Raw genomic sequence first — 20,936 nt, forward strand, 5'->3', positions numbered from 1 at the left:
CCTTATAGAGCCCCTCCTCCAACACACACGAACGTGCACATGACCAATGAGGGCACGAGATAAGTTTGTGCACAGATGGAAGGCTGACAGGCAGGTAGGCCATCCAGTTATTTTAGCCGGGCTGGCTAAAATGATTGGTCGTACTTTGTACAGTATTACGGCTTCCACAGATGACATTTTTTTATGGATTTTTTGTCAAAGCACTTAAGATATTCATTGCTATCGGGATGTTAAGAGCATTCCATGGAATATAACAAAAAGTGTATCTCGAGCCGGTTTCTCAAACTTACCTACCCCACCTTTAATTAGGCAATGACATGTTCTGTTTTCTACCATAAGTTAGATACAATCTTTGCATAAAGCTATCTGGTCCTTAATGAAGTCTCTACAGGGGCAGACGCGCGTCAAAGACTCGTCTGATCGGACACAGCTGAAGAGGAGGGGGTCGGACTGGAACCAACAGTGCTGAGTGCTGTTGTAGGCAGGAAACACCAAGCCACTGGCGGAGAACTCGGATGTTTGACAATCTACACTGTTCCTGAAAAAAAAAAAAGAGGAAGCTTTTAATCAAATTATTCAAAGTATGTAATTTAATTGGTAACAGACTGGGAGTAGACGCAAATATCCTCCATACTGCTACTGGCAATTTTGCACAGAATCAAGCATGTGAGCCACAAATTATTCAAAGTATGTTCATTTTGGTATGAGTTGTCTGGATTTAGACCAATACTGGGTTTGGTTCTGTAAACCCTACCAATGGGGACCTCTAAAAGACTCTACTCGAGACAGGGGTGTCACAATACCAGAAATTGAGTTGGCTGTAATCAACCAGTAAAATTCCACAATTTTCTATACCAAATCAAAAAATATGATATGCTTCAACATACACTTCTTTATTTCATACTGTTTTTTGTTATATTACTGTTGTGAAAACCTCTCATTCAAAGAAATGATTTATTCTTGGCGAAAACTAGATTAACATTTGAACATATCATGATAGCGTTATCCTTTTCTTATTCCAATTAACCATTTCCAATTTAAATTATATGTTTATAGTTTTATAAACTTATGTGAACTTTCTTTTCTGTATCCAATAAAATGGAGACAGCTCTCCAACGATACTATGAAGACACATGACTACAGAGTTGATACCAACCAAATCGCATTCATGTGTATGCAAAGTGACGTGAACTGAATACTTACTTTGCAAGACTATTTGCATTGTTAAGGTGTGGGAAAAATGCCGGTTCACAGATCAGCCCCGCCTTCTGGCAGGCAGTTTTACAGGACATCTGCGCCTTTACAACCTGGAGTGCGCTCAGTGGGGGCCAGCTCACTGCACTGCTGCACAAATCCTGAGTTAAAAATGTGAACATAATGAGAAGGTAAATTCTTTCTCTAATTATTAATAATCTGATCTATTTTCCATCTCCTAAACCAACATTCCTCCAACCTGTTTTTCTATCAGGACGTTGACCCTCTGGAGCATCCCTTCACACGAAAACTCATAGGGAAGATAGGGCTCAATCTGAAATGTAACAAACAATTAAAGAAACATGAGCTTCCATAAATGCACTGTCGATTTTGAGAAATAGGTAGATTTTACACTATATAGAAGGTTCCTACCGTCTGATTGAGAATAGCATTAAGAGCTCTTTCCACTTCTATTGAGTTGTTCATGTCCACCGTCCATACGTAGGGCTCTCCTATGGCCTCAGCATAAGGATGCTGGGATATTATCTGCAACACAAACATATTACAGTGAAACTGAACAATATAGAATATCACCATGAAAACATACATGGTTTATTAAGTAAGGATATTAAATTAATCTCCCTGTTAAATCAACTAGGTCATTATTTGCTTGTTCATTGTTTGGAGGTTGAATAAGATTGCTGGAAGTTTGTGGCAGAAGTTAGCATTACAATAACAACAAAATGAGCAGACAAAATGTGACTTTTTCTTCACCTGTTTTCAAAGATGGGGAAGGAAAAAGGAACTTTAAAAAATATCCTTTATGGTTGTGCTCGATCGTTTTGAGTTCTCATTGCAGATTCACAGTAATACATTTAGAAAAAATGAAGCTGCATAGAAAAAAATGACTTTCTTCAAACCAGTTTTGCAGATGAAAAAGGGGGGCTTAGAAAGATTACCGTGGCAAGAAAATGTTTCACCTACTCTTTAGACATAATAACAGTTGGGAAAACCATTAAGAACAGATATAAATCACCAGATCACTTGCCTCTCAGGGCTTCCGTAGAATCTACAGGTGTTTAACTTGTTTGTCAGACCATGGTAAGTGATTCAGTTTAAAATGAGTGCTGACCTCTCTGATGTTGGGCTTTCCCTTGAAGAACTTGGTGTTCAGACTGCTCTGCGGAGGGTTTAACTTGGGGTTCAGGAAAGCACAGCCATTGGCTAACGCCTCCAATGGGGCGGGGCCTTCATATGGGAAAGACAATCCAACAAAAACCTACAACAGATACAAACAGATTAGTATTTCCTTAACTTTATTTCCAACACACCAACAGTTATATGGTTACCACATGCACTGCTTTACTGTCGCCACACGGTGCCCGCCTACATCGGAACAAAAACAGATACATTCAGCTCCAGTGTGCCGCACAGGGAGGGTCGTCATCACAAACGAATGCTGTGTAGGACCCATAGACTTTATATATAAAGGTAGAACCACACTCAAATAAAACTTTTGCCAGTTCAAAATATGTTCAATGCAAAAGGTCAAAGTAATTGGAAAAACTGCGTCCATCACATTCTTCTTTGTGTCAAATTAAGACATGAAATAGTGTGTATGTAATGTAATATACACTAATGTAGAAGAGACAACATATGTATTATTGTTGTTACTAGTTGTGTCAATCCATTCAAAAAATGTATTGTATTAATCACAATAATCTCTGGTTAATCATCACAGGTTTAAAATACTTGTGTTTAATTGAATTTTGGGGGAGATAAAACAAATACAAGTTAGGTGTTGTAATAAAGAAATGCATGAAATCATGACATGGGTTTTTTCAGTTCATTATAATATCTCACCTTAGTTTGGATACTTTCTCGATTATTAGGCAAAGCATTGTCAAACCTGCTGTCACGTTGAGTCGCTGTGATTCCCCTCTGTATAATGTGCACAACACAAGGCATAGGCTCCTATGGTATTATTCTACTGCTGCTATCATGTTGAGAGCACTAGGTACAATATCCGTTCCTACAGCGCTGAAATTACGGTCAAAACGTGATTATGTGACTAATTTTTGTTTATTTATTTTACAAGAAAGTTAAGGTTTCCAGACCAATCACAAGTGTTAATGCGTTAACGTTGACAGCCCTTGTTATTGCAGCAGTGTGAGGACGAAGTAAAGCCAAAGTCAACAAAAACTTAGAGGAGACACACTCACCTTGCTCTGTCTCAACAGGGCCTGAACATCAGTGCCTTTCACAATGCCATGGTTTTTCACATAATTTGGAAGAGCTTTTCTGTTGTTAACTGTCCCATGGATCTCTAAGTACTTGTGGATGACATCCAGATATGCCGTTTTACCCTGCAGTGTGACAGCAGAAAAAGCAAAGGGTGACTTGCTGGATAAAGAAGCGGGTGTGTCACAAAATACACATGCCCCTTTTCGATGGGGGTTGAATGAATAAAAGACAGAGCCAACAGACTACTAAATACACACCATCTTAACAATATTGGTGCTCATTAGTGGGAAGTAACTAAGTTCATTAAAGTACTACTTGTACTTTTCTCCAATTCATGCTTCCTCATACTTCTACTCCACTACAAATTGGAAGAAAGTATTGTACTTTGTACTCGTTACTAGTTACTTTGACTAATGAATACACTATTATGGATTAAGAAACAGAAAATAACATAAAATTAAATTTAAATAAAAAATAAATCACTAAAATAAGCTCCACCTTAACCAGCTGCAAACTGAAAAATATGTTCACATTAAAAGATCACTATTATAATCCAGTGATGTCATACATAGTATTCCAAAAATTGACATTCAGCATAATGAGAACTTTCAGATTTGGTAGTTAGGTATAATTTGATGGAAATACTTTTGTACTTTTACTTAAGTGAAATGTACCAATGCCAAACTTTGACATAACCGAGTATTCCTACATTGTTGTATAACTTAACTACAGTAAAGATATGTGTATGTCCTCAACCTCTGTTGGTTCCCTTAAATATTTTCTGGCCTTTTAAAAAAAAAAATAGGTTGTTCCAATGTTAGTTTTTTTGCGCATTGTTACCTCCCAAAACTCGGCTCTCTTTCCGTATACAAGTGCCTGGTTTTGTCTTTTGTTAGACTTAAACAGCTCACTTTGTTCCGACATCAGCTGGTTCTGCACCACAAAACCCAGGAATGTGTTGTCCGGTGTATGAGCTGCTCACAGGAGGAGAAGACACATTTATTCGGATAGAGACTGAAAGAATACGCATATCTGTTCCTCAAGCAACATGTGTAAAATAGCTGTTGGAAATGAAGCAGATACATACGGAACATGGTGTAGAACTGCAGTGGGATCATGTTCAGTCTGCCAAATGGACTTGCAAGCTTGTGCTTATTGGCCCAAGATATATGATTGAAGTCTGGCTCAGTGCCGAAAGTATCCAACACCCGTATAATGCACCTGAAGAACAGACACAGGTACACGGTTACATTCACAAGCGCAATAATCGCACAGTAAATGTATATTTAACAGCACAAAGCATTTATCTCTGTCTCTACAGATAAGTCTGACTTAAAATGTGCATATGGGTGATCAACTGCCCCTATCCACACATCGTCGGCCCGGCTAAAATAACTGGATGGCCTACCTGCCTGTCAGCCTTCCATCTGTGCACAAACTTATCTCGTGCCCTCATTGGTCATGTGCACGTTCGTGTGTGTTGGAGGAGGGGCTCTGTAAGGAAGTGGCAGATTTTCTCCGGTTGTGTATTTTCAAATTCTAGCGATCTCGAGCCGGTTTCTCAAACTTACTACCTTTAATGTGCTTCAGTATTTGTCATAATTCCTTTCTCCCCCTCCTCCCCCTACTGTATCACGACTATCTCCAACGCACACGACTCAAACACTCTTTTCCCAAAAATCCTGAGTTGATATACATTCCATAGCCTCTGTGCAAGGATAATCGCCAATCGTCTCATACTTGACCACTTCTCCACTAAATAAAATATTTATATTGTTCTCCTGAACTCATCTTTATTTGTCTGACTTGGGCAAAGGAACTGGCTTTAAATTACTTCCAAATGCACACAAAATGACCAAAACATTATTTGTAAATGACTCCTTTTTCGACTAATGTTCCATAACGCCCATGTTTGTTCGCAACATATTGTAAACTAGTATTGTATTTAATCACATAGAGTAGGCCTACACTTTTATAAGTCATTACTGCATGAGTTATCAAGATCCTTCCTTCTAAGTGTTTCAGCATTTTAATGTTAAAATTACCTATCATAGACACATTACACACATATGTGCCGCACATGTAACTCACACGTCCGTAACAATAATCAGGAACTGGGATCCTGATACTCACCTGTATTTTAACCAAGATCCCTTTAGTACACTCTTGATCTGCCTAAGGCCGATAATGTCTGTGTAGATCAGATTCGGATTTGAATGAAAAGGTGGGCAGCCACCTGTGTCCACCGCAAAGTAACTGGACAGAGAGATAAACATGAGCATTGTTAGAGGCATTATTATTAAACGTAGTGCAAAATAAGGCTATTTTTGTGTGCACACTCACTGCCGGAGGTCAGGTAAGGAGGCAGTTAGGTAAACATGGTGTCCCAGGATGTGAAGTGTGGAGATGAGGTCACTCCACTGGACCAGTTCCCCAAGGGGGCCCCCATTGAAGGCAGTCTCTGCTATCTTAGCTTTAGATTCAGCTGTCACCACTCCAGGATGCACCAGAATCTAGATCAAAGTTAGAATTCCATGGACAACATGCAATAGAATATCCTCTCTCTCTTTTGTTTCATACATTTTTTGCCAGAATTCATCAAAACTCAAACCAAAATAATTGTTTGATCTGATACCATTCTAATATCAATACAAAAATATACTGTATCTAAACAGGTTGCAATATTGAGTTATCATTCACCTTACAACCCCTTTTCTATCATTGTGGTAACAAATGCCCCTTCTTAATGATAGATTAAGAAGGTAAATAATGCAAGAACCATTTAGTTTTTTGTCTCTAAATCTTGGTATTTATAGTCAGAATGGAAACTAATATCATGTTAACATAATGCTAACATCATTCAAGTCTTTATATTTAAGAATCCTTTATTCATGGTGCTGGGTTGTCAAACATTGTCTATTAAGTAAAACAAAAATGGTTTCATGGCGTAATAGGCACAAGGGGAAGTTACTGGTGTTAGGGTTAGACAGTCATACAGAGAATAAGTACTTTAAAGTCGCAGCTGGCGTTAGGCGATGGTTATGAGCGGTTGGAGCACGAGCATCACACCACTGTGGTGGTTAGCCCAGGGCCGAATTCACCATATTTCCAATATTCAGATACACTCAAAATGTCCCCCCCAATAAATAGCAAAAATAACAAAAACATTTTTTTTTTTTTTTATTAAAATAAAATTGCTATTCTATGACTTTTTAATTTTGGCTATTTGTATACTTTATTTTCTGTTATTGTGAACTTCACCAAAATGATATATTCTTTTCATATGTAAATTGGTTCTGCCTTGTTTGTTTATGCATACCTTTATTTTGTACCCGGGGGTGTATTTCGCTGTTGCACGTCTGAGTCCAACTTCAGTTAGCTTGATGCTCCAAGCAGGTCAGTCATGTTTTAATTTGCCCTCCATCAGTTCTGGTATCTTTTCTAGTTAGCCCTAAAGTAATCTATATTATTTTATTTCGTAATGGTAATGTTAATGAACCCTCCGGTTTAGCTTCTTTGTGTAAGTAACTTGTAGTTCTGATGTTAAAACCGAACTTTTCAGCAATAGTAGCTAACTAGCTGTGGGCTAGCTGGTTTCAGTTGCTAGCCAGGGTTTGGCGGGCTAGTGTCAGCTATGTGGAAAATGACAGTGTCGTTTTGGATGTAATCCAATACATATTTATTCATGTGGATTATTTCTATTTTATTTTGTGTGGAAAGATTTAAAACGGTGATGTGTGACTGCTATGGAATACCAAAGGTGCCAGAATTAATTAAATAAATACTCTACAATTATTATGAAATAGTATTTCAATAAAACAAAAGGGCAATAAAGTGTTCCTGTTTCTACTGAGATTGCGTGGCACAGACCTTTCTATGGATTGAAATGCTTTAATATGATTATGGTTATAGTTGTACTTTATTCATCCCTAATCTCTGCCATTACAAACAACGAAACAAGAAAAGCTAAACTAGATCAAATAGGGCGATGTAATACAATGCACAATTAGACATTATGGTAAAACGTTTTAACCAGTTAAGCCCCAAGCCTGTTTTTCAGGTCTCAGGCTCGAAAATGACATTCCCAGAACAATTGACTATATTTTCACTTCTAAAATGGGTCAATTAATAATCTTTTTTCTCAAAGCAATGATAAACCTGTGAGTTCGATGTAGAAAAAGTCAGAATCAATATAGATGTTTTTAAAGTAAATTCAGATTGAACATAAATTATAGTGTCCGTCCAAAAAATAAACCATTACTTATAGTGAAAACCTCCCTTGAATGATGGGATAGAAGACTACAAGCTTTAGGAATCCAAACTATAAAATAAGTACCATCTATCAAGATTGATGCAAAACAAGTATTTCCAAGGCACACCTTTATATGATCATTATAGTTATACAAAATAAGAGAATAACAGGTATGAAATAATTCCAACTCATACTACAGTTTAAAAGGGGAGTGATTTGTAAAATATGCATAAAGAAAAAGTAAATCTGTTCAGTTCTGTTTCATATGGTTTTGAGAGATGTATCCATAGATTTAGTCCCTAATTTTTCTCTCAAAGTGCACCAGATTGATGCATTTAACTTCAACATTGCTCCCCGGACCCCCCTAGAGGAGGTTAGGTCCACCACCTGCCCACACCCCCCGTCATGAATACGGTCTTGAGTTAGCCAATGGCACTATTCCATTGTGGCATACCATTTGCCACGTCACTCTCAAGAAGAGATTAAAGTCATGCTTGCAATTCAATTCTGGCTTCGTACGTTTAATAGTAACATGAACACATCACCACCTTAGACTGCCATTGTTGTAATTGTGAGTGATATAAACAATTAGCATTGTAGCAACGCAAACGGTGACGTCATGTTTGGCCCCTTTTGGGCTCTTGTTTGTGGAAAAGCAAACTGGTTCTTAAGTGGTTTGCAAGTTGAACCAACTGCAAATCAAACTAGCCCCAGCAGGGAACTAGAAGAAAACTAATTTCAGTGGAAAAGGGGTACGAGACCGTATTGTGGCAAAAATAGTCCAGTGTTACCCAGTGTGTTGAAAGTAAAATTTCAGTAACATGGTCATTGTATTATTTCAAATGTTTTTAGACTTTTAAGGTTGGAGTGGCCTTTATGTTATGGCTCAATTCATGCATAAACAACATTAAGTACTATTCTTTTTATAATAGAAGGCTTTTCTAGTTGAGTTGAGGAAAGAATTAGGTCACTGGGATGGCAAACCTGTTCAATGAGGAAGGGAGCGTCTGTTTCTAAAAGCATCCTCTAACAAGAAAGTTAAAAGGTCTATTACATGTATATGTCACAGAAAGAGAAATGGAGAGTGGCCTTTGTTTAAAAAGTTACTGTAATTTGGGTGGAAATGATGTCCCCTCATAATTAAAGACTACATGTGTTCAAAAGTAGGCAAGGCAACAGTAACTAATGGGGCAAGGTTTTTCGAAATGTCAAAAAAACAATTGTTTGCATTACCTGTTTAGCTTTCCTCTCCTTCAGGTCATATTTGGCTGAAAGAGAGCGCCCAGCCTCGACCCAAACCCTTTCCATACTGCGAATTCTTTGCTCAATCCAACGAAACTGGGATCTCTTTTCCAGAGATGGATACAGATCTGTAAGATTTTCGCGTACCACTGCGTAGTCAGATCCCGCCTAGAAAAAAGAAGAAACCACAAGGCTTATTCTCTATTATTGACTTTTTTGTAGATTCAAGTTGGACAACCGAATCTCCTCAGTCAGAATGTCAGAATTCTCAATAATACACTCATATTTGTGTCAATTATATCACATCTTGATCAGCACGTAGTTACATTTGGACCATGAATGCCACTGAAAGCAGTGATTCTCAAAGTGGACTCAATGGCCTCTGTCATGAGGAAAAGTCTCCAGATGCATTGATCATGTACATTTCCATTAAATGGTTCAACACAATTAAGCTTTTATAGTTATATAATTATATAGTGCACTTTATAATTAACGCATCTAGACCTTTAAAACCTGCAAATATAATAATACATGTGAATATGTAAGGGATAATGTGCAACGAGGCAGTCATTAATGAAAAAAGAACACCCAACAGGGTGATCATGAAGCCCGACGCGAAGTGAAAGGATCTTGATCCGCTATTTAAAAAAATGATCTGATTCCATAAATTATTTCTTTATAATGTATATTGTTTTGGTCTTTCACATAACAAAGATTTTTAAAAATGTAAAGAAAAGGCAACATCAAGTGACCTCATTGTGCAAATATGGTTTCTAACTTGGCTGAAAAATCTCCCTTATCTAGTTGAAAGTGGAAATATAACCAACATGTCATATCATATCATCAATACGGAATGTTACACACAGACACTCAACGACAGATGTGAAACTAACATCCATGGCTTGTTTTCCATCAATTAATGAAATGTAGTAATACAACATTTTAAGCAAATATCCAGTGTCTTTGAGGTTTTTAGCATCCAGAACAACAACAGGTATATTAATAAAAGCTGTTTGATTTTCACACTATTAGAATACTTGGTACCACTTTACAATAAGACTACCCTTATAAAGGATTAATAAAGGGTTTATAAGTAGGTTATGAATTAGGTTGTAAACACTTTCTTAATCATTAAGAACCATTTATAAACCAGTTCTAACATAGTTTTCATACATCAACACAGGCTCACTATTTGGCAAGATTACTAAGCCTTATATTGGCTACTTAGCGAGAATCAACTCAGTGAGCAACAGATACCAAGGATGCTGGCTGATGAAGAAGACTAAGTAAGCTAGGTAGCCAATATAAGGCTTAGCAGTACAGATACATGTGGGGTTTGCTTATTAAGCTTATTAATGATTTATAAAGTGTTCACAACCTAATTAATAGATGAATTACAAACTATTCATAAACCCTTTGAAACCCGTTGAAAAAGCTGATTTCAAAATCAAAGACTTGTCAGAGCTCTTTCAATTAAAGAGACAATATAACTTGACATAACTAAATGGGGCTGTGATGTTTTACAGTGTAGTGATAACTATTTTGATAAATAAATTGTAAGATGCAAACAGATGAATGCTTTAGGTTATGGAGGCACTAAACAGAGCTCAGGCATTAAATAGTCTTGTGGCCTGTGGGATAAACTGTCTGGTCTTTGTCCTGATGCTGCAGTACCGCCTGCCAGTCGGCAGCACCCAGGACAGTTTGTTGTTGGGGTGATGGGGGTCTTTTTGGATACACTGGCTGGGATTTAAGGAATATAAATTGTTAAAGAAATTGAAGACAGTTTGACTGCTCTCGAGTCTTCGTGTTATTGCTTTGGTTCAACTGTATGTAACTTGCCAATTGGCAAGTTTACCAAAGACATGATAGTCACTAAAGCTGACTCTCCTAAACTCTTCTCTCTGTCTGTCTGCAGAGCATGTGTGGTCCTCGGGGTGGTGTTCGTCCTCTCCTCCCTGTGCATCCTTGGAAAGGCCATCCATAATCTGGCTACCAGGGAGCCTCCTGAAGTGGTAACACACACACACACACACACACACACACACACACACACACACACACACACACACACACACACACACACACACACACACACACACACACACCTTTACCTCTGCTTTTTTAGATAGAGGTACTCGGCATGGAAGTACAGGACACCACTTCTCTACCTAAACGCAGCACAAACAAAAAGAGGTTTTGTCAGCACCAACAATACACTTTTTCTTCTTTTTGCAATTACAAAATGTAGTGTTACTGTGCGATATAAGAGCTTTAAACTACTTTGGTACCTCACTGAGGTAGATAACGAAGGAGCACACAGATCCGTTGACCCCGTAACCCGCGTAGCAAGGTTGACTCTCCCACATCTTACTCAGCCACTGAAAACACAATCAACACAACATGCATCAAGTCAAACACAACAATTAGCAATGTTGTGTATCTTCCATGTATGCGTATTTGCATCATTCAATATGTGTGGAGAAAATGACTTGTTTTAAGTGATAATATATTGTTAGGAGTTTGTATGAAAAATATGTTGACGAGAAGAAAGAAAATCAGTTACCTTCAATTTCCCCATACATTCTGGGTGGTTATCCATAGGTGGTAGAGGGCAGTTTGTTTCCTCTTCAAACAAAAAACAGCATATTTGTTTTTTCAGAGATGCTCTATTGATTAAAATGTGTTATTTTACATCTGTTAGTTTATTCCTTAATTTCTATCATTCCAATTGGTGATGTCATTATAGAATGTCTTCATTAAATTCAAGGCAATGGTAAATAAGACAACCTTCAAATTTCCACCAACTACGCACAGTGGTTTAACAAGTTCTCATTGGATGATTGCTAAAGACTGAGCCTTGTAGTGTATGTGGAGATTGCGTTCCTCTCCATTGTGCTCAATCCCCCTGAAGCTACATTGTGAAACGGTGAGCAAATTCTTCCACTTTGTTAGAGGCTACGATGTTCGTTCACATTCTTGAGTATTTGCAGGTGGGAACTTTCCGCTCCTTCACATATTTATTTTTGTTTTGAATACTATTTTTATTGTCCTTTTTTAAAAACATTCAGACATAACATACATACAACATACACCCGCAAATTTGTGCAGACTAGTTAAAAATAACCTTAATACAATCATGTAGCAAGATATCTTTGTATATCTCAGCATACATAACATACATAATTCCTTAAATAAAAGCACAAAGAGAAAATGTATAAGAATAATACATTATAATAATTATAATGGCCTGAGGTGTGGCCTCATAATGAGAAAGATCAAATAAGAGAAAAAACATTATCCTTAATGCATATTGTTTTTTTAGTCAATGCTAAACAAGGTTTTTGTCCTTAACATTATTCATGCATTTTACGTTAGAATGTATGCATGTTAAAATAAGGCATTGTGGGAATACAGTTGCCATTCTACTTTCAATAAAGAGTACATTTACCAGGTTTCAATGGTTGAACTTTCTCCACCATCTCCTCCTTCTTTTCCATTAGAGGCGGGGCTTTCTCCATGTGTGCCAGTTGCAGTCGGAGCTTATCCGCACGCAGATCCTTAATCATCTCATCTTTCAGTTTTCCTTTCTCTTTTTCAGACTCAATTTGAAATTTGAATAACTGCATTTCTGCTTTGCAGTCCTTTAAAGGAGGCGGGGGAGGGACTGAAATAGAGATAGAAGTGTTAATTTGAGAAATGATCCCTTATATTTTCAAGAGGCTAGCATCTGAAAAGATCTGTGTAAGCAACCAGCCATACTTTACAAGTATTACTAGTAGAATATTCAGTAAAGCCCGCGTCACACTGTCCCGAAATTTACACCAGATGGACACACGATAAAGGAAATTCGGCTCTGATCGTAACAACATCGGGCCATTCGTGAGGGCATCTTAAGCCATCGTATGACCGCCGGTGGAGTTTCTCAGGCTCCGGCAGCAACTTCGTGAGCGGTGGCAAAATCTTTGGCATGCCAAAGAATTGCTGGAATACCTTGCGAAGGTTCATTTTCGTATTGAATTTGTGTGTCCATTTTGCCCTTCGTAAGGCCATCGTGAGGGCATCTTGTCAAATCGTGTCATCTTCGTCTTTACTTCGTGTGATAATCGGTCACGTGACACCTTCGTGACCTAGTTCGAACGCATCGTACTCTCATTACGATGTCGTGTAGCCTTTGTGTGTCCTGCGGGTATAAACTACTATACAAATTCACATCTCCGTGTTGCCTTCGTGTGTGGTTCGGGTGCCATCATGTGGCCTTCTGTAGGCATCGTACTTGCTTCGGATGTTGCTTAGCTGTTGACCAAGTTCAGGGCCATCTTCGTGCGAAATTCACAATTCCATATTCGTGTGTCCATCTGGTGTCAATTTCGGGACAGTGTGACGCCAGCCTTAGCAAATATCAATAGGAATAGGAACATGCATTTTTTATAAAATAATTGTATGATATCAAATCAGAAGTGTGACAAAATTGTGTATTTGATTGGCAGTAAATAATCCATGAAAATAACTAAATTGACAATATCTTATCCATATGACCAGTATTGTCTTTGTATTAATGTCTCTGCAGTGAGCAACATTGTTTTCTAAAAACCCACATGGGAGCTACGCCACTGTGTGACATGTTTTTCTTTGAGCCTGGTTTATACAAACAAACAATGCGCTGTTGGGCAGCCCTGCAAGATGTTTTGCGAGTTACGAGCATGTACAAATGCTTGTATGTTTAACAAGTCGTTTGTTTAAAGTGGACCTATCATGCTATATTTGAATAATATATTGTAGGGCCATACCTATATAAGGTATATTTATACGTTTTCTTTTTCAAAATACCAAACAGATCATGCATTTTAGCCATGCCTCATTTCGCTCTATTTTGCTCTCCTCCACCCTGTCTTTGCATGCGCTGCAAAGGAGGGGGCCGAGTTACGAGCGTCGTGTTACCATGCTGTTACCATGCCACAGCAACCTCTCATTCCCCTGATAGGTCAGCTCCTCCGTCCTGACGTCAGAGAAATGTTCAAATCTGGATCAGTCTGTATCAGATCCGTTGCAGCCCCGTTTTTAGAGATTTGGGTATGGAGGAAAATAGAGAGGGTTGTGTTTTCTGACACTTGGTGAGTTCCCTGGAACATCGGGGACACATATTCATGTATTAAAGACGTACAAAAGTGCATTTTGCATGATAGGTCCCCTTTAAGTATCCTCCGAATCGCGAAAGGGCATACAAACTAATGATTCAGTGAAGAAGTCAATGAATCTTAACGTGATCCCCTTAATGCCGAGGACGAATGAATTCCAAGTCCTTTCTAGGATACCCTTTATACAATTCCTGTAGAGAAAGCAGTGGAGTATTAAAGTATTTAAACAACTACAATCTTATAATTAAACAAAGGATGGTTGAATATGCTGGAAACAAGTTCAATTTGACATTGTTAATATTGAAAATAAATCCATTATTATACTTTTTAATTTGAGCTATACGCTTATATTAGTAGTCTATTTGTGGCTTCTACAAATTGCAGAGCCTTCGTTACGCAAAGAACCTGATGATGTCACTTTTGGCTTGCACACCTTGGCCACAGGGATACTACGGTCAACATAAGGCTTTCTGAAAAACACTTGCACTGTTATTTTTGACGGTCTTACTACTGGAAAAACACAAGAGCACCTATGTGTGCTGTGTGCGTCTAAATCCACTGCTGAAAATAGTCCCTACGTTACAGCACATTTTATACATTGCCAAAAAAATGCAGTGCCAAGCTGTTAGTTCAAGTTATATATTACATTACACATTTGTGATATGATCATTACACATTTGTATACTGATTTTTATTCCTTACGATTATATAAACTGTATTGGTATTGTAGAGTTTTGGCTTGTAAACCTGGGCATCTTAATTTGTGATCTTACCAGATTTTAACTGTTGGATTTTCTTCTCCTCCTTCTCTAATTGTAGCTTTAGGAGTTCCTCCATGTGAGCCATGTGTCGCTGCAGTTGTATTTTATTCAAATGCATTTCCTTAATCATTTCATCCTTCAGTTGTCCTTTCACTTTTTCTGCCTCCATGTGAATCTGGACTGACTGTAATTCTTCTTTGTAGTCCTTCAAGGCAGATGGGCCATGAGCTGAGAGAGAGATTGTGCTGTGAATTAGAGTAGCCATCCATCTACTTTGAACATATTTTCAAGAGGTTGCATCTGAATAGAGCTGTGAAAGCCATACTTTATTATAATTACATATAGAATATTCATTAGGCAATTATCACCAAGGAAACATGGCAGAAAAAATAAGTCTTGTATGGAGAGTTTGCTCACGATTGTCAGAGGATTCTGCGATGTTCAGGAGATCATTGACGATTTTGATAATTCTCTTCATTTTTTCTAGAGGAGTACAATATTACAAAAAAGGAGATTGAAGGACAGAGTTGAACAGAAAAGTCGGGGGAAATTAAGAGATATATGGAGCAGTCATAAGCCAGGAGGAAAAAGATCATTCTGAACCCGTTTTATCTTATTGTCGCCCTCCATTTTACATCCTGCACCCTTATTATGAATTGCTCAAATATGAATGTACTTTTTCCGGCTACTGTGGCTAAATCACATGTCCTCAATGTCTCCGTTCATCCTCTACAATTAAAAAGAATGAGGCATAATCATCCTTTATTCACTACTCTACATTCATTTTACCAAATGTGCTCCACTGTTTAAAGGCTATGTGAGGAAGAGTGAGTGTGACACTCGCTGAGATCACCAATAAAATCTTTACCCCGCATCTATTTTTCTATGTTATGTTCTGCTGCTCCATCACGACCCCAGTTTTCTTTTTCCAAGCTTAACTCCTATCATTATCTCTTTGCTCTCTCCTCACCTTCAGGCCTGCCTGTTCCCTCCCCCACATTGCCATCCCGCCCAAGTCTGTTGATAGTGGCCACGCTGAAGATGTCCTGGTCAGCATTGCTCTAAAAGAAGTTTAGAGAGAACATATTATAGGGAAATTGGTAAGAAAACATCTAATAATCAATCGAATATAAGATAGATCATGCTGGTACATGGGTTAGGGTTAGGGTTCGGACAATGATTAAACTGACATTTGATATGTGAGGTCAATGAATGAATGAATGAATGAATGAGTAAAGATACACACCAGCATGAAATATGGCAAACTCAGGCACCAGATGAAACCAATGACCAGTAGCAGACACATGGTATTCCAGAGGGTGTCTGTTGTTTTCTTCATGATTCAAATAGCTTCAGCCGGATGATGTAGAGTTGGATGTTTGGTGGCATGGGCCTTGCTTTCAACAAAATAATATGTTTTAGTTTAAAAACAGTGTTGTAAGGACTTTTTAGTAAACGTACTACTACAAGTAAAGATCCTGCATTCAAAATCCTCAATCTGTAAAAGTATTATCAGTATTATTACTGTCAGTGTTTTACTTGTTATCCTCATTTAAACACCTGTATATATTTATGGGTAGGTACATTTACAGTAATTCATTATATTCTTACTGTCAGGTTTGGCCAGGTTGCGGACCCAAAAGCAGTATAAATAAGAAGGCAGGTAAGGGGATGTAAATTAAAGCGAGCTTTTAATAAAATAAAAAGCTGTTGCAATACAAAAAAACAACAGGAGCAGGCAAGGGGGAACAAAAGAGAAACAAACAAACAAACAAACCGGGACCAGAGGCCTGTACTACGAAGCCGGTTCAACATACCCTGGATATGTTTGAGTTACCCGGCCTACCTAATCCAAAACAAACGCGCTCTCGCTAAACTGTCCTACGATGCTGGTTATCAACTCGGTAACTCAAGCCAGGGTTTCTCCGTCCGGCTGAGTGCGTGTTCACATGAAAGGGGCGGGGCTAGCAACATTTGACCAATCACAAACATGGACAAGCGTCCTGCAGCGCAGCGTCATACTTCCTGAATGAAAAGTAAACTATAATATTAGACAAATATGAAGAAGTTAAACTTTAAACATCCATGACTTAAACACTTTATCCAGGATAAAAGCCACATAGTTGCACCTGCAAGGTGAATACAGCTGGTAAAAGAAAAAGTGTTTGAATGCGTACATTAACAGGTTTATGATATCACTGCCCCGTCTAAGACACGAGTGGATCTGACTTTAATTACATTTGACTCGAGTGTTTCGTCAACTTAATGTGTTGCTTAAAATAATACTTCTGCATACAGTATGTGACACTATGAGTGTTGCACGGCCAGATACGGCTCAATAAGCTGACTCAGATAAGGAAATATATGATAAATTATGATGTGATATGATATGAATGATAATGGGACACATCGACGTCTGCACTCACAGTGCCGCGGACTGTACGTAATGTTACTTTGATCCGGTTACTTATGTTAACTTGTGGCAGATATTTAAGTAAGCTTTCTTAACGCTAATGTTATATTAGTCAGATTGCTCTGAAGATGGGAGGAGATATTCAATTAATTTTCACGTTTACACAGTCAGTAGATTTTTGCCGGCCGTCTTTCCTGCAACGGCAGTTTTTCTGTATTTCCTTTATCCTGTAATATGACTTGATAGCTTTAAACTCCGCACACTGAGCTCTGATTGGTCAGCAGGCGGTGCTTTCACTGAGTTGATCTCTTATCCTGGAACCAAACTTGCTCCGGAGCAGGGGCCTATACTACGAAGCAGGATTTTCGTTTAGCAAGCTAACTTCAGGGGTTTCCGGGCCTACGAAGCTGGTTCACTTTTTAGCGGGCTAGATCTCCACGGTAACTTATCCTGGAACCTAGTCTGCTCCGAAGCAGGATAGGTTCCAGGATAAGAGATCAACTCAGTGAAAGCACCGCCTGCTGACCAATCAGAGCTCAGTGTGCGGAGGAAATACAGTTTAAACTGCCGTTGCAGGAAAGACGGCCAGCCAAAATCACCGACTGAACGTGAAAATGAATAGAATATTAAGTTGACGAAACACTCGAGTCAAATGTAATTAAAGTCAGATCCACTCGTGTCTTAGACGGGGCATATCATAAACCTGTTAATGTACGCATTCAAACACTTTTTCTTTTACCAGCTGTATTCACCCTGCAGGTGCAGCTATGTGGCTTTTATCCTGGATAAAGTGTTTAAGTCATGGATGTTTAAAGTTTAACTTCTTCATATTTGACTAATATTATAGTTGACTTTTCATTCAGGAAGTATGACGCTGCGCTGTCAGAACGCTTCTCCATGTTTGTGATTGGTCGAATGCTCCAGATACCACCCATTTTATGTGAATGCGCACCTAACTAGATAGGACACGGCTGGCTTGCGATCGAGTTGATAGCCAGCGTCGTAGGACAGTTTAGCGAGAGCATTTTTTTTTGGATTAAGTCAACCGGATAACTCAAAACATATCCAGGATATGTTGAACTAGATTCGTAGTATACCCCCCTGGTTAGCCATTCAGCATAAGTTACCATGGAGAGCCCGCTAAGAAGAGAACCAGCGTCGTAGGACCGGAAACCCAGAGTTTACCCTGAAGTTAGCTCGCTAAGTGAAAATCCGGCTACGTAGTACAGGCCTCAGAGGAGGGCAGAACAGGGAAATCCAGAACACCAGGAACAGGAACCAAACCACCAACGACAACAAACTGGCAAGGGACACAAGGGCAAGCAAGACTAAATACACAAGGGTAATCACAAGACAAGACAAAGCTGGAGAGGGGAGGTGAAACACAGGGGCAACAGGCGAACACAATCAGAATCAGACAGGAGGGAAACCACAGACAGGAAGCAAAGGCAGACATGAGACAGGGGGTGAACACCGTTCAAAGTAAAACGGGAAACAAAGACAGATCTTGACATTACAAAATAAAACTGAAAATAAACTAATCCTAACACTTTAAAATTAGGAAAAAACGTCCTGTTTTTAGCTTTGGACCACGCATTTTCCAGATTATAAAATAGGCATTTTAAATAGTTTATATAACATAAGAAATAGCAAGATTTTCTCAAAACCTAAAGAAACACTTACTCCTTCAATTCAACATAGACATTTAAAATCTGTAGTTACATTGTTTTTAGTAGACAGACAGAAGAAGAGTCCCTGTAATGTGAACATGAAACTACTTAAGTAAATATTTCAGGTAGGCTTACTAAGGTACATTACTTGAGTAAATGTACTTTGTGTTACTTTCCACCAAAACTTTGGTATTACACAGAAAGAGCGGGTCAAGTTATACTTCAGCAACATGATGATTAATATTGTTGATCGCATTCCCACAATATGACGTAAAGATACAGGAAACAAAAACGCTATGTTGACATGAAGATGGTGATGAAAAGCCCAACACCAGAATACTTTTCTCTACGGTCTCCACATTGAATTAGGCAGAACACACAATGATTTTTCAACTATCAGCTTGAACTCTCTCCACAGTAATGACAAATAACTTTCCAGCTTACCTCTTGACTGCTAGGATATCCTTCCTGAATAGCATAATATAAACTACATGTCCTCTGGTATTATCTCTCAGATGCAAATGATCTGCTTTTCTGTGAAGCCAATTTATCAGTAGACTTTGTTCTGGCAGTATCTCTCTGATGCAAATAGCCTGGAACAAATGCACTGACATGCTTAAGCCCCCTAACCTGTTAACCCACATTACTGCAGCAAGTGTGTCTACAAAGCATTCCCCTCAGAAAGGCTGGATTCTTTACATCATTGTTTTGTTTTTTGGTACATGTATAGTTTAAAGTATGTCATCTCTTCGTGACACCAGTGTGTATAATCCCATGCTGTATGGCCTTGATTAGCTGGAAACAAATTCATTTACATAATCTCACTACTATTAAAACAAATTTAAATTGCAATTGGATGCAGAACTCCAATTCAGGACTGGCAGGAAGTTGCAAAATAAGTATTTTATTTATAAGGGAAATGCAAAATCTTGGATATATAATGTAGAGAAAGGTAAAACCTGTGAGACAGGTTGGGAGTTAGTTATTCACCAAGTGTAAGTGTTCAACTTTCAGGCAGGAAAACAAACTGACAGACAGTTAAGTTAAAAATAGCTACTGAAAATGACATGAGGCACATAAATAAACTGTGGCAATATGGGTAGAGAGTGAAGATGGTCATGAAGGGAGACAGCTGAGGAAGAGAGGGAGCAAGGAAGGGTGTTCGACAAACAAGAAACCAAAACACAAAGCAGGTCAAACCAAAGCACAAATCACTCAAACAAAGCGCTGAAAAGGTCTAACCTCAATAGTTTTCTCTTGTGTGTTACTGACTTAAGCACAGGTGGTTTATTAATTTTGTCATTTAGCTTTTGTTTGGAACATGTTTGGCTGTACCATGGCACACTTTCAATTAAGCTTATTACAACAGAGTTCTTATTTATAGTATATTGCTTGCATTAGCTTTTCACTGAGAACATGAGAAAATGGTTCAACTTGTGTATTTAGTAAATACAAAAGCAAACACTTTTATGTTCAATTGTACATTGTATTTTGTTTTAAATAGTATTCAACTATTCATGCCACTGTGCAAATCTTATCAGAGGTCAGATCTTCCCGTTTCTCTCTTCTTGCTCATTTCAGTTTGTGTGTACTACTTGAAAACATGAAAACGAAATAAAAGCACATTACTTATACTCAAACAGAAATGCAGGTCATGGCAAACATCCTTGGGTTCACAATAAAGTTCATGCACTTCTTTAGGTGTCCACTAGAGGCCAGTATGTGATATGTGTAGCAGAGGTGACTGAGATGGTGTACAAATATTAAAGGAGTGTTGTTTGAAGTTTGCCAAGTTGTTAATTTACATGGAAATAACTGAAGTCATGCAAAAATGTTTATTGGGGATTGAGAGTAATAAGCATTTAGTGACAATTTGTATTCACAAAATCGTAAGAGTCATCTTCCTGAATAATTTCTTGTGTTTTTTTTATTGCCAACCTTTAGGTTTTAATTGCTTGTTGTTTAAACAAAAATAATATATCCACTTTTACATATCTCATGCAAAGGACAGAATAGATTGGG

The 20,936-nt window shown here is 38.2% G+C and overlaps 1 protein-coding gene across 2 annotated transcripts; it reads right to left on the minus strand.

Annotated features, from left to right (window-relative positions):
- Positions 1-249: 249 nt before the first annotated feature.
- On the minus strand, positions 250-19,397 carry LOC117485591 (alpha-1,6-mannosylglycoprotein 6-beta-N-acetylglucosaminyltransferase A-like). Of its 2 annotated transcripts, none has more exons than XM_034134184.1 (20): positions 19,359-19,397; positions 16,078-16,228; positions 15,802-15,892; positions 15,249-15,314; positions 14,844-15,059; positions 12,384-12,599; positions 11,499-11,560; positions 11,224-11,313; positions 11,047-11,103; positions 8,924-9,100; positions 5,782-5,951; positions 5,572-5,694; positions 4,526-4,659; positions 4,279-4,412; positions 3,417-3,560; positions 2,327-2,473; positions 1,627-1,740; positions 1,454-1,528; positions 1,204-1,355; positions 250-538 (listed from the first exon to the last, which is right to left on the minus strand). In XM_034134184.1, the coding sequence occupies exons 2-20, from the start codon at positions 16,168-16,170 to the stop codon at positions 340-342; spliced, it is 2,460 nt and encodes an 819-aa protein (XP_033990075.1). In that variant the 5' UTR covers positions 16,171-16,228; positions 19,359-19,397; the 3' UTR covers positions 250-339. The 2 variants fall into 2 exon arrangements, with proteins under 2 accessions (XP_033990075.1, XP_033990074.1); XM_034134183.1 differs by having other exon boundaries at positions 16,078-16,224; positions 19,359-19,393.
- Positions 19,398-20,936: the final 1,539 nt, after the last annotated feature.

Source organism: Trematomus bernacchii, unplaced genomic scaffold (genome assembly GCF_902827165.1).
Source record: "Trematomus bernacchii unplaced genomic scaffold, fTreBer1.1, whole genome shotgun sequence".
In the NCBI taxonomy this organism is placed as follows: domain Eukaryota; kingdom Metazoa; phylum Chordata; class Actinopteri; order Perciformes; family Nototheniidae; genus Trematomus; species Trematomus bernacchii.